General features: G+C 38.9%; 1 protein-coding gene across 2 annotated transcripts in view; it reads right to left on the bottom strand.

Moving 5' to 3' along the window:
* TGFA (transforming growth factor alpha) overlaps positions 1-13,355 on the bottom strand; it is a 52,700-nt gene that overhangs the window by 25,367 nt on the left and 13,978 nt on the right. For both annotated transcript variants that reach the window (XM_063445584.1, XM_063445585.1), the window contains exon 2: positions 1,607-1,660. In XM_063445584.1, the coding sequence (XP_063301654.1) occupies positions 1,607-1,660 (54 nt within the window). The remainder of the gene's footprint in view (positions 1-1,606; positions 1,661-13,355) is intronic.

Genomic DNA, 13,355 nt, shown 5'->3' with positions numbered 1-13,355 from the left:
TGTTTTATTCCCAAGTATTCTATTGTGGATTGCGGATAAGATAGTACGCTTACCCATTCCAATAAAGGTTGCACGGTCAATTCTTAGCAGAATCTTTTCAACATATACTTCAAACCCATGATATAGGAAGTGAGAACCATGGAGATATAGAATGGCATCATCTACGCCCCAGGATATACTTTAATATGAGAGAGTGATACTAAAGATTTTGTTAACTTTACAAGTAGCATAAATGTGCCTTTAGTTAATACATAAAGTGTCACACTTATGGTGTAGACATAAATAGGTGGCATAGTAAAGGACAGCAGGTATGATATATAAAGATGTTGATGTAACTTGGCTGTTTGTTGATATATGCACAACACTATATAAACAAATTAATAGACCTGTAAGGACTTATTGAGAACATTGAATGTTTGTATTGTAAAATCTACAGGTCCAGTAGCATTACATCATACATTTAATAGGCTATTCTCAGGACAGCTATAATATACAGCGTATAATATTCCTAGTGGCCGAGGTCCAACTAATCATCAACATTCTGTGTTAAAAGGCTCTATAATTAGATCATCTGCACTCCCTGCCATTCAGTGACGACTGTAACATTATCGGTGTGGTTACTCTCCTGTCCGGTATGTCAAGTAAATTCTTGTGTCTACACTCAGTCCAAATCGCAGCTATTCTGAGGCAGAATCTCAGGCAGAGTCTAGGCAAAGTTATTCTTTGATGACTGAACTCTAAAGTGGAGAGCAATAAATTAGATATTCAACAACCAAGCAGACACATTATGCTCCTTACGCACAAGCAATTTGCAATTAGATGATACCTCGCAACTCATGTAATGTAGGAGAAACAATTCTGTAGCTTTTCAACAGTTGAGAATGAACAAACATTCCCTTACAATCCTGGAGCTCTGCTCCTGTGAACCCCTAACGAGGGAGTAGCGAGATGTGATCCTAAAGTGACACAAATCTTTCTTTACCTGTCCAATCATGTGGTCCCATTCTAACACCCACTGGAGTGACATAACTTGATACTGTCCTGAAATAGCACTGATTATCACCCATAGTAGAAAGTTCTTATTATTTTAACATTAACATGAATTAAGAGTCTACAAACAGCTGGTAGCAAATTATATTTATATACACATATATTGACTTAGCTAATGTGTACGGTTACTGATAAGCCACCATATAAGCATGGGTTCTCAAACTCCGGCCCCCAGATGTTGCTGAACTACAACTCCTATGATTCTTTGAATTACATAGATAGCCAGAGAATCATGGGAGTTGTAGTTCAGCAACATCTGAGGGGGGGGCGGAGTTTGAGGACCCATGTTATAAGGTTTTACTAAACACAAAAGTACCACAGGGGTAGTCAACAATAAAAGAAACAATATGTAAATCTTTAGTTACATTTATTTCACCTGCACTACCACACGACACTAAACTACATATAACATTTTATTACTAGATTGAAATTAAAGAAACAAAAACAACTAGGACAGGTATATAATTACCTTAAATTGCACCTGGTCATGTTTTTTTTTTTTTTTTATGAGATCAATTGCTCAGGTTAGTAAAAATGAATGTGTTGTTGAACTTACCACTGTGTATGGATGTTGTGTTTTCCAAGGCGTGACAAGCAGCAAACAGAAATCCTAAAAGAGATATAAAAACATATTAACACGTGTAAATTCGTTAACATTCTTGGCTTTATTGTCAAAGTAAAATAACCCGAAAGTAAAGAATATGAATAATGAGAATGAACAATTTGACAAATTACAAACAAAAACATCAAGGTTTATTTAGGAAACTGGGAATTGTGGAGAATAACATGGAAATAGCCAATTTTAGATCAAACTGATAGGTGCTGGCGGGGAAGGGGGTTAATAGCAGTTTGTGAATAATGCCAGTTTTGATATTTTGATGTAAAATTTCTATTTATCTTGTAAATTTTCAAAAGTCCTTAATTTAGTGATTAAGGTGTACTCTAGAAACCATAACCACTTAATCTACTTACTATTTACTGTTAAACCACTCTCAGCTTATTTCAGCTGCCCATTTGTAGTGTGAGTTGGTATGGCTAGGGCAGAGTGCAGCTGGGGCTGTGGTGTAGGCAGAAACAGTTTAACACTGATTAGTGAACTAGTGCCAGGGCACTCCTATAGAAAGTGGTTATGGTGCCTAGTGTGTACCTTTAAATCCCTATGTGCTTATAACCAATTTGAAACTCAACCATCAACTCACTGGTTTAGTAATTAAAAAAAAATGATTTTTCAATCAAACATGTCCATTACTTGCACACTGAAAATTGTTTCCATAATGAATTTCACAGAATGCTCATCTTCATGTTTGGCCTAAAATCACAAAGAGGTCAACTAGGAACTAATGAGCTTTTAAAAGGGAGTTTTTTGTTTCTCCTGAGAATTTTAGAAAGAACTCTGTTTATGTACCTTTGCCCCAGCACCAAAGTATGTCTCATAAATTCTTTAAGCATTTGTAAACGTCTGACATATGTTAAATATGCAAGGACCAATTTAAAACTAGAGTACAACATAGTCATTACTCCACATATAATAGTGTATAAAGTTCAGAGAAAATAAATGTCTTTCGGATTTCTAATATATTTTACATCTCAGAATTGACCCATTAGAGGCTCTACACTGATTGGATGTACTGAAAATGATTGACTTTACATAAAGCAATATAGCCTCTATTCACAGAGCTCTAGGTTTTATAGACACACTTCAGAGATTGCACAATTGTGCCAGGGTGCACATGGCATTTAGGAGCTTCTGCCGTCAATTTCCACCGATGTCGCTAGCAACAGCTTGGAGAATCAGACAAGGTCTCATTCATTGTGAGACATTATCTCGCAGGATTCTCAACTGACATCAGTAAAGCCCCAGGAGCTGAATAAACGGGATGGCAGCACCTGTATTGAACAGTTTTAAGTTAATATAACATACTTCTGCTGAACTCCTAGGCTACTGTACATCAAGCAGTAAAGGCACCATCAGAAGCCTTTGCAAAATATGCACAGAACCCCGAAACGGACAAATTCTTTAACCCCTTAAGACCGCAGCCAAATGTACAAGTTGTGATCCAAAAAAAATGTAAACAAACCACAGAATTTTACTATATGTCTGTTCAACAATAATTTACCTCTTTCATACTAAGTGCACCCACACTTATTATATATCATTTTGTTCAGGGGAAACAGGGCTTTCATTTAATATCAAACATTCATGTATGGAACTCCATTTTATATGAATAAAATCTAAAAAACTTGAAAAAATTATGAAATCTTGTTATTTTTCAATTTCAGCATGGCAATTTAACTGTTAATGTCAGAATACTATTCGGTTTTCCTGCAATAAAACATACATATTTGTATTCAGAAATGTCTCACGAGTAAAACAGTACCCCCCATGTATAGGTTTTATGGGGTTTTGGAAAGTTACAGGGTCAAATATACGACTTGTCCATTATTTTATTTTCTGCATAGAAATTTGACAGATTGGTTTGAGTGACCTAGGTTGCCTTTTAGACCGTATGGCAGCCCAGAAATGAAAATTACCCCCATCATGGCATACCATTTGAAAAAGTAGACATCCCAGGGTATTCAAAATGGGGTATGGCCAGTCTTTTGTAGTAGCCACTTGGGCACAAACCCTAGCCAAAGTTAGCGGTTTTTTTTGTGTTTTCTTTTTTTTACATAAAATCTGTACTTTCACTGATAATATTATTGTTAGTATATAGTTTACTGCCCTGAAACACTCCTAGTTCTGCTCAGTGATGTCTCACGAGCGCCATGGTACCCCCCATGTATAGGTTTTATGGGGTTTTGGAAAGTTTCAGGGTCATATATATGGCTTATCCATTTATGCTTTTTCACCTTGAAATTTGTCAGATTAGTTTGCAGTGTCCAGGCTGCCTTTGAGACCGTATGGCAGCCAAGAAATGAAAATTACCCCCATCATGGCATACCATTTGAAAAAGTAGACATCCCAGGGTATTCAAAATGGGGTATGCCCAGTCTTTTCTAGTAGCCACTTGGGCACAAACCCTAGCCAAATTTAGTGTTTGTTTTTTTTTTTTGCATTTTTCACATAAAATCTGTACTTTCACTGATAATATTATTGTTAGTATATAGTTTACTGCCCTGAAACACTCCTAGTTCTGCTCAGTGAGGTCTCACGAGCGCCATGGTACCCCCCATGTATAGGTTTTATGGGGTTTTGGAAAGTTTCAGGGTCATATATACGGCTTATCCATTTATGTTTTTTCACCTTGAAATTTGTCAGATTAGTTTGCAGTGTCCAGGCTGCCTTTGAGACCGTATGGCAGCCAAGAAATGAAAATTACCCCCATCATGGCATACCATTTGAAAAAGTAGACATCCCAGGGTATTCAAAATGGGGTGTGCCCAGTCTTTTCTAGTAGCCACTTGGGCACAAACCCTAGCCAAATTTAGTGTTTGTTTGTTTTTTTTGCATTTTTCACATAAAATCTGTACTTTCACTGATAATATTATTGTTAGTATATAGTTTACTGCCCTGAAACACTCCTAGTTCTGCTCAGTGAGGTCTCACGAGCGCCATGGTACCCCCCATGTATAGGTTTTATGGGGTTTTGGAAAGTTTCAGGGTCATATATACGGCTTATCCATTTATGCTTTTTCACCTTGAAATTTGTCAGATTAGTTTGCAGTGTCCAGGCTGCCTTTGAGACCGTATGGCAGCCAAGAAATGAAAATTACCCCCATCATGGCATACCATTTGAAAAAGTAGACATCCCAGGGTATTCAAAATGGGGTATGCCCAGTCTTTTCTAGTAGCCACTTGGGCACAAACCCTAGCCAAATTTAGTGTTTGTTTGTTTTTTTTGCATTTTTCACATAAAATCTGTACTTTCACTGATAATATTATTGTTAGTATATAGTTTACTGCCCTGAAACACTCCTAGTTCTGCTCAGTGAGGTCTCACGAGCGCCATGGTACCCCCCATGTATAGGTTTTATGGTGTTTTGGAAAGTTACACGGTCATATATACGGCTTATCCATTTAGGCTTTATTACATTGAAATTTGGCAAAGTGATTTTCTGGGCCTATATCGCATTTGAGAGAGCATGGCAGCCTGGGTAATAACATTTCCACTATTATGGCATACCATTTTCAAAAGTAGGCAACCCAGAGTATAAGAAATGGTGCATTGCAAGATGTTTGGTCTAACCACTTTATCAGAAATGAAGGGCCCACATAGGGGTTATAGCTTTATTTGTGCTTTTTCACGCACATGAACTCCATTTTCACAGGACATTTCATATTCCTGATATGAGTTATTGCAACAAAGCCTCACTATTTGTATCTAACATTGTCTCCTGAATGTAACAGTACCCCCATGTACTAGATTCTCTGTTTTGGGGGGGAAGTCATGGGGACAAAAATATTAGATGTCCTTTTCAAAGTTGGCAATTTAACAAAGTGATTTTCTGGGTCTATCTCGCCTTTGAGAGAGCATGGCAGCCTGGGTAATAACATTCCCACCGTTATGGCAAACCATTTTCAAAAGTAGGCACCCCAGAGTATAACAAATGGCATAATTTGAGATGTTAGGTCTAGCCATTTTAACAGAAATGCTGGGCCCATGTAGCGATTTCTACTTTGATTTTTGTCTTTTTAATCAGATAAATAGCATTTTCACTGGAAATGTCATAATACAGATATTAGTTAGTGCACTAGAGACTTGGTATTTTGATTTAACACTGTCTTCTGAATATAACGGTACCCCCACGTACTATTATTTCAGATTTTACTGATAAGTCACAGGGCGAAATATATTAGATGCCCTTTCAGCTTGTAAGTTTGCCAATATTATTTTCTGGGCCTATGTAGCTTTTCAGAGAGTATGGCAGCCTGGGTAATAACATTCCCACCGTTATGGCAAACCATTTTCAAAAGTAGGCACCCCAGAGTATAACAAATGGCATAATTTGAGATGTTAGGTCTAGCCATTTTAACAGAAATGCTGGGCCCATGTAGTGATTTCTACTTTGATTTTTGTCTTTTTAATCAGATAAATAGCATTTTCACTGGAAATGTCATAATCCTGATATTAGTTAGTGCACTAGAGACTTAGTATTTTGATTTAACACTGTCTTTTGAATATAACAGTACCTACATGTACCATGTTTCCAGGTTTTTATTATATCACATGAATAGAACAGTACCCCACATACACTTTGATCTGAAGGCAGAGAGAGGCAGATAGATCTTTGATATCACATAGAGAGTCACTGTGCGAAAAGTTTGAGAAGTAAAAAAAACGAAAAAAAAAAACTATTTTTTGTAACCCTTTCAGTGCTAATCACAGCATTAACCCTGTGATCAGTTTTTTATTGGGAAGTCACATTTCAAGTACTACAAATGTAGTATTTTTAGTTGTTTGTTGTAGCCACTTTAGAATGGCTAGCGTAAACAGGGACAGGCCAAGGTCAGGGGAATCCAGAATTCAGAGTAGTCGGTAAAACAAGCCAATGGGTCGGTACAGGCAGCTAACAAAGCGTAGTCAGGACAAGCCGAGGTCAGAAATCCAGGTAAATCAAGCAAACAAACTGCCAAAGTCCCATACAGAGTGATTCAGAAATTCAGCTCTGTATGGTAGACTTTGAAACAGTCTGTTATGCAGAGGGCGGGTAGAGATGGGCAGGTTGGACAATAAAAACTGGAGTCCTTTCGGACTCCTTTCTTGTAGCAAACACGGCACTTTTTTGGGGGAGCTTTTTTACTAGGGGTGGATGGGATTCGGGAAGGGAAGTGTTTGCCACAAAGTCTTTGGAGATCTCCTGATTCCAAAGTGGGATTGGGGGGCTGGGTAAATAACATACGGGACAAAATGCTTAATGTGAATTCGAGGAAAGGGCAGGGCCTACCTATGACCTCTTTTGTATAGAGGACATAGGCATTGAAAATTGCAATCTGGCTCACGTAGATTGCAATTTTCTTGTACCAGGTCCTAGTTTTTCGGTTCACCAGATAGGGCTGTATGCATTGGTCAGCCAAGTCTACTCCCCCCATAAACTTGCTGTAGTCTACAATGCACTTCGGCTTTTCCAGATGCTCAGTGCTACCTCTCACAGACACTGGCACTGTACTTTCGTCATGCATCGTAGACAGCATGTATACATCTTTCCTATCTCTGAAGCGAAGAGCAAGCAACTCATCCTGGCGGAGAGCTGAAGAGGAACCTCTACTGCTTCTGCCACTTGCCAGGGCTTGGGGGAAACCCCTGCGATTCTTCCTCACTGTGCCACAGGCTAGGGTTTCAAAACAATATAAATTTTTAAATAATTCTATACTGGTATAATAATTGTCAACCCATAGCCTATATCCCTTATTCAACAAGGGAAGGATTAGATCCCAAACAATCTTGCCACTTGTACCCACAGAATCAGGGCATCCTGGTGGGTCAAGATGGCTATCCTTCCCCTGGTAAATGCGAAACGCCCATGTGTAACCAGTACAGGATTCACATAATTTATAAAATTTAACGCCATATCGGGACCGCTTCGATGGAATATATTGCTTAAATAGCAGTCGACCTTTAAATTTCATAAGGGACTCGTCAATTGAAATATCTTTATCGGGGACATAATTTTCAGAAAATTTGTCTGACAGGAGTTGAATAAAGGGCCGAATTTTATATAGCCTGTCAAACAGTGGGTCGTTTCTAGGGGGACACAGCGAGTTATCATTAAAATGAAGGAATCGCAGCAGTTGCAGGTAGCGATCCCTCAACATAACCTCAGGGAAAAGAGGTGTAGCCAGGATACGTTGCTTGCTCCAGTAGGACCTGATACTGGGCTTTTTTACAATACCCATCATTAGGGTTAAAGCCCAAAACCGCTTCATCTCTGCGACATCCGTGGGTCTCCACATATTCCTGCGACCATGATGGGACCCCGGATGTGCAGAGATACTGCATAGCAAACAAATTTGTTTGCTGAGCCATGAGCTCAAATATATCGTCTGACATAAAGAGCTCAAAAAAACGAATTGGCTCGCAGTCGTCCACTGTTACAGTGATGCCAGGTGTAACAGTGAACGGCGGTATTTCTGGGGCCATCATATTTGGAGGCACCCAGTCTCCGCCTGGCATTGGGCTTGCTGAGCGTCCTCTTGTGAGTGGTGGTGGGGCACCATCACTTGAGGTCTCACTCAGAGGCTCAATGTCAGAGGCAGTGATAGTGTCACTGTCTTGCAGAGTGTCACTATCACTGCCTGCCAGAATGGCATACGCCTCCTCGGCTGAGTAGCGACGTGCCATTCTAGGGGGACAAATTAATTAATTTATATACTAAAGTGGGTAATTAATTATCTACCTGCCTAACACCTACTACCCGCCCTCAAAAAATAATATAAATGTACTGATCACAGTATAGGCAGCTGCAATCAGTACACTGAAAGGGTTATTTTCAGATCTATAAAAATAACCCTAAAAAAAAGTCAGTCTGATCAGAGAGCCCTCTGATCACAGTGATCACTGATACAGTACTGTACAGCAGATAAACTGTACAGTTTAGTGATCACGGCAGCGGGGAAAGGGTTAAGGGAGATTTGGGTTGCTGCGACTGACACAAAGGGTAAAAAAAAATTAGAAATAATTTTTTTGACCCAAAAAAGTTTTTAAAACTGAAAGGGTTATTTTTTGATATGTAAAAATAACCCTAAAAAAGGTCAGTCTGATCAGAGAGCCCTCTGATCACAGTGATCACTGATACAGTACTGTACAGCAGATATACTGTACAGTATAGTGATCACGGCAGCGGGGAAAGGGTAATGGAGATTTGGGTTGCTGCGACTGACACAAAGGATCAAAAAAAATTAGAAATAATTTTTTTTTGATCCAAAAAAATAATAATAAATAAATACCCTAATCAGGTTGATCACAGTAATATGCTGTGATCAGCACTGAAAGGGTTAAATAAAATATAAATTTTAAAACTTTGAAAAAAAATTTAAACTTTCTTTTTCCACAGGAGCTGCAAAAACCACGATCTCTCTGCCTCTCTCTCTCAGATCGAAGTGAGGTGAGGAGAGGGGCAGAGACAATGTGTCAGCCAGTGATCTGAGATCATTGGCTGACACATACCAACAGTGATCACAGTGACTGGCTGTCACTGTGATCACCTCCTACAGATCGCGGTAATTGGCCACAGGGGGATGCCTGGGAGGTACAGGCATGCCCCCACCGCGATCTGTAGGGGGCTAATGGCTGCAGTTACATGTGTCAGCCAATGGGCTGACACATAGTAACACTGATCGCACTGACAGGCTATGGCAGCCTGTCAGTGTGATCAGACTGCAGCCTGACAGTTCAGATCGCGGTCACTGACCCCAGGGGGGCTGCCTGGGGGGCCAGGCATGTCCCCCGACCGCAATCTGCTGCAGAAGAATGCGGCCGGCTCCATGTGTCAGCCGATTTCAAATCGGCTGACACATGGTAAATACCGATCGCAGTGACAGCCTGTCACTGCGATCGGAAGCTGCAGACCGCGGTCCCCAGGCACAGGGGGGCTGCCTGGGGGGCCAGGCATGCCCCCCGACCGCGATCTGCAGCGGCCATGTTCCGCCGGCCACGTGGGGCTGAAGACCGCCCAGGACGTACTATGCCGTCCTGCGGCGTTTAGAGCCACCAAAATAAGGACGGCATAGTACGTCCTGCGGTCTTAAGGGGTTAAAGCAGTGAGCATCTTCAGAAACATAGCTCAAACATTACAACCACTGTAAACGATCTTGAGCAGGGAATGGTTGCAGAACACTAGGTAGGGACTTACAGCTCAATGTGGAAAACTGCAAGTGCAAGCTGAGATCAAACTAAGTCAGACTCTCTCGGTAAGCTTTCCTAGAGAACCATATTCCTTGATATAGAAGAGCAGTCAAGACGAATTGGGCAAATTGAGTTGGGTTTAATGAATTGTATATGTATCATCTGTTTGAGTAAATGTACAGGTTTAAATGGTTACACCAACTACCATGACCTCGTCTGCTTTTTGAAGTGGTTATGGTGGTAGGAATCTGTAAGTGTAATGTTTCTGCTTGAAACGCTCCACATCCAGAGATATTTGCACTCTACTGCCAAAGGTTAGTTACGCTCTCAGCACATGACTTAGGCAGCCTGGAAAAATAATTCTGTTGTCAGCGGGGACAGTGCTTGATTTCCCCTTCCTCTTTGCCATCTCTCCAGCCTTCCCCGCCTCCCTAGGATTTGAAAAAAAAAAATTTCAATACTTAAATAAAGCCCTCCCGTCCCCTTCCCTTCCTGTCTGTCCTTCTCTCACTTCACCAGCTCCAACCAAGCGCACAGAGCCATTGAGTAAAGCCCAATCAAATGCTTCTCTGTGAGAAGCATTTGATTGGACTGCACCAGAGAGGCTCTGACATCACATGAGGCATGGAGATGAGAGCTGGGAGTTTCGTTGGCGCTGGATTCCAGGTAAGTCTATAGCTTAATTTGCTGCTTTATAACATAGGGACTTAATTAGAAATGCCAAATAAGCCATTTCTAAATGAAAATCACAGAAGTAGCAAAATGGGTTGGATTTATTAAATTAATTATTCAGCAATTGCTATAGTTGCTATAGTAGAAATTTCACATTTACATTTAGATTTATTTTAGTAAGCTACCAACTAAATGGAAACTCTGATGGCCTAATAACGAATTATTACATTTACAGGCATGTATTAGCCTTTTCATTCCTAGGTGTCAAAAACACCACACTCAGAAACACGCATAAGTAGTACATTTATTATGAGCAGTGGTTCCGAAATGAGCCTACCAGCACGGTCAAATGTAACCACCACCACTCTGCTCCTGCTCTTCAATCTAGCCACCAAAAATTGTGACTGCAAAAAATAAGTAATGTGAGTAATGTATGGAACTTCAGCCAAAAGAGGATACAATAATCTGAGAGCCACTGTTTCAAAGGGTATATATAGACATCAGTTTAATAATACATATTAAATAGTTTTATGTAGATTTTCATTAAATTTAAGAATCAAAAGTTAAAGTATGAGAAATTATGTGAGTAATACAATGTCATGAATTAATGCGGCTATTAAAACCAGAATAGAACGCTTACAGTCACTATGGGAGAGATGACCTGTTCTCCAGAAATAAATAATTTTGACAAATGTGTTTTAAAGACATCAGTCACTATTGAATTTATTAGCGGAAATCAAAATAAATCACAGATCCTTTAAATCTATGAATTATAATAGGTATATAGCGCTAACATATTCTGCAGGTCTGTACTGTGGGAAAATGCACAAAGGAGAGAAATAAATTACTCCAAAAAAAGTCAAGGTGACCAGAAAAAACAGATGAGGAGGGCATGTTTCAAATGGGCATTTAACATAGACGATCTAAGAACAGAACTAAATTGAAGTTGGAAACTGTAAGCCAAAATAGCAATGCAGGAAAAAATCCTTAACTCTCATATTTTAATATATTAATTTAATATATTTCTATTTTAATATTTTGCATCTTAAGTGTCAATGCACCACAACCAATTGCTAAGAAAATAAACCGGCATAGATTATTAGTTCCCAGCATTCCATCCCAGAGTTTAAAGTCAGATGAGGACAATACTGATATTTTTTTTTAAAAGGATTGCTTATCTTCCAGACACAAAGGCAGTGGTTTGATCCCACTCCAAGACATCTGAATGTTTCCCCTAGAGGTGAAGAAAATTCCCGTGTAGCAGTTTGAACCAATTTTAATTTGAAGGGAAACAATCATTAGGTTTATAAATTACCTTCTTCCTCTTTAAACAGCCTTAAAGCGGTGTCAGTTTGCATACAGCTATAAATACTCCAGTATATTGTCACAAACTGCTTATGGTTTAACCTTTAGGCTTTTTAGTGTCTTTTTTAAAAGATGTGTTACTACAACTGTATACAGTAGCATGTTTTTTTTTTTTTTTTTTTACTTTTTTTATTTAGAAGCATAGAATTCTACAAAATGATCATCATGTGATAGCAGATCCATTTGTTGGTAAATAAAAATGCATAATGCATACCAAACTAGCCAAATTGCTTCCCTCTTTCCCTCGGCGCTGATTACAAGCCCACCTCCTACAAAGTCATGGGGGGGGCATGGCCTCCTTCATCGATGTCCAATCTATGTGTTCACGTGTTCACATGCACATTCAAATTTCACCATAGGAAGCACTGAATCAATGCTTTCCTGTGGGTGCTTATGCGTACCAAGTTTTAATCTGTCAGCGTAAACATTACAGTTTCAAAATAAATTCTGCAATATTTTACATGGCATTGTTAGAATAACAGGGGCACTGCACCAACATCATTGAGATAAGGTGGTCTGAATGCCTATTTTGTCCCTTTAATTAAGGGAAAAAGTAGCACATTAAAGAGCTTGTGTGAATTCTAGACTGTCGTTACAGACCCTCCCAATCTAGTCATAGTAGTAAGCCACATAAATTCCATTTTAAGGTACACACCTACATAATATCAATGGTTTCCACACCATGCCCAAAACTAAAATATTTAGAAAAAAGGTTTTTTTTCAGTAACTGGGGAGAAACACGTAGATTTATTTGACTATCACATTTCCCTTTCTGTTACCTACTACAGCATGCAAAGGAAAATTATTACCTACAGCAAATGGCGTTTCCCACATCTCCACGTGTGTCTAATCGTGGAAACTTCAACAAGTTTGTGAATGTTAAAAAAAAAAAAATGCTTCACAAATGAATGTTATGTTTCGCATGTAATAGAAGTTTTCCTAAAAGCTTCTGAAAGGTTATAGATTTTTTTTTTTTTTTTTTTTTTTTTTTTTTAAGGGTTTGATGGTTTTTAAGCATTATATCAGGAAGTGGAAAACAGCTATGATAAGTGAATCTCATACTGAGCTGTGAAAACAGTGGAAAAAGGGATATGTTTGTTTGTCTTATCAAATGATCAGATTCCTTTACCTTTGGCCTACACTTTGTTACCTACATATTTCAGACATTTTAGATTTCCATAGAGAAACAAACTTTTTTATTTGGGCTTATCAAATATAACAGGAACAATACAAAAGGTACCATAAGTAAAAAAAAAAAATAGCTGGTACAGTGGCTGAGGAGATTCTATGAATAAGTCTACGCATGGTTTGTGGAAAAATTTGATATTTAACTGAACTGTTAAAAAGACCAAGATTAGTTTTTTTTTTTGCTAAGCTTGTACCCAATACATAGTTAGAAGTACACACTAAGCACTATAACCAATACAGTGTGTTGTAGTGGTTATGGTGTCTAGAATGTTCCTTTAATCAAATCAATTTATTTTT

This window comes from Pelobates fuscus, chromosome 3 (genome assembly GCF_036172605.1).
Source record: "Pelobates fuscus isolate aPelFus1 chromosome 3, aPelFus1.pri, whole genome shotgun sequence".
Lineage (NCBI taxonomy): Eukaryota > Metazoa > Chordata > Amphibia > Anura > Pelobatidae > Pelobates > Pelobates fuscus.
This window is presented reverse-complemented; position numbering and strand designations above follow the sequence as displayed.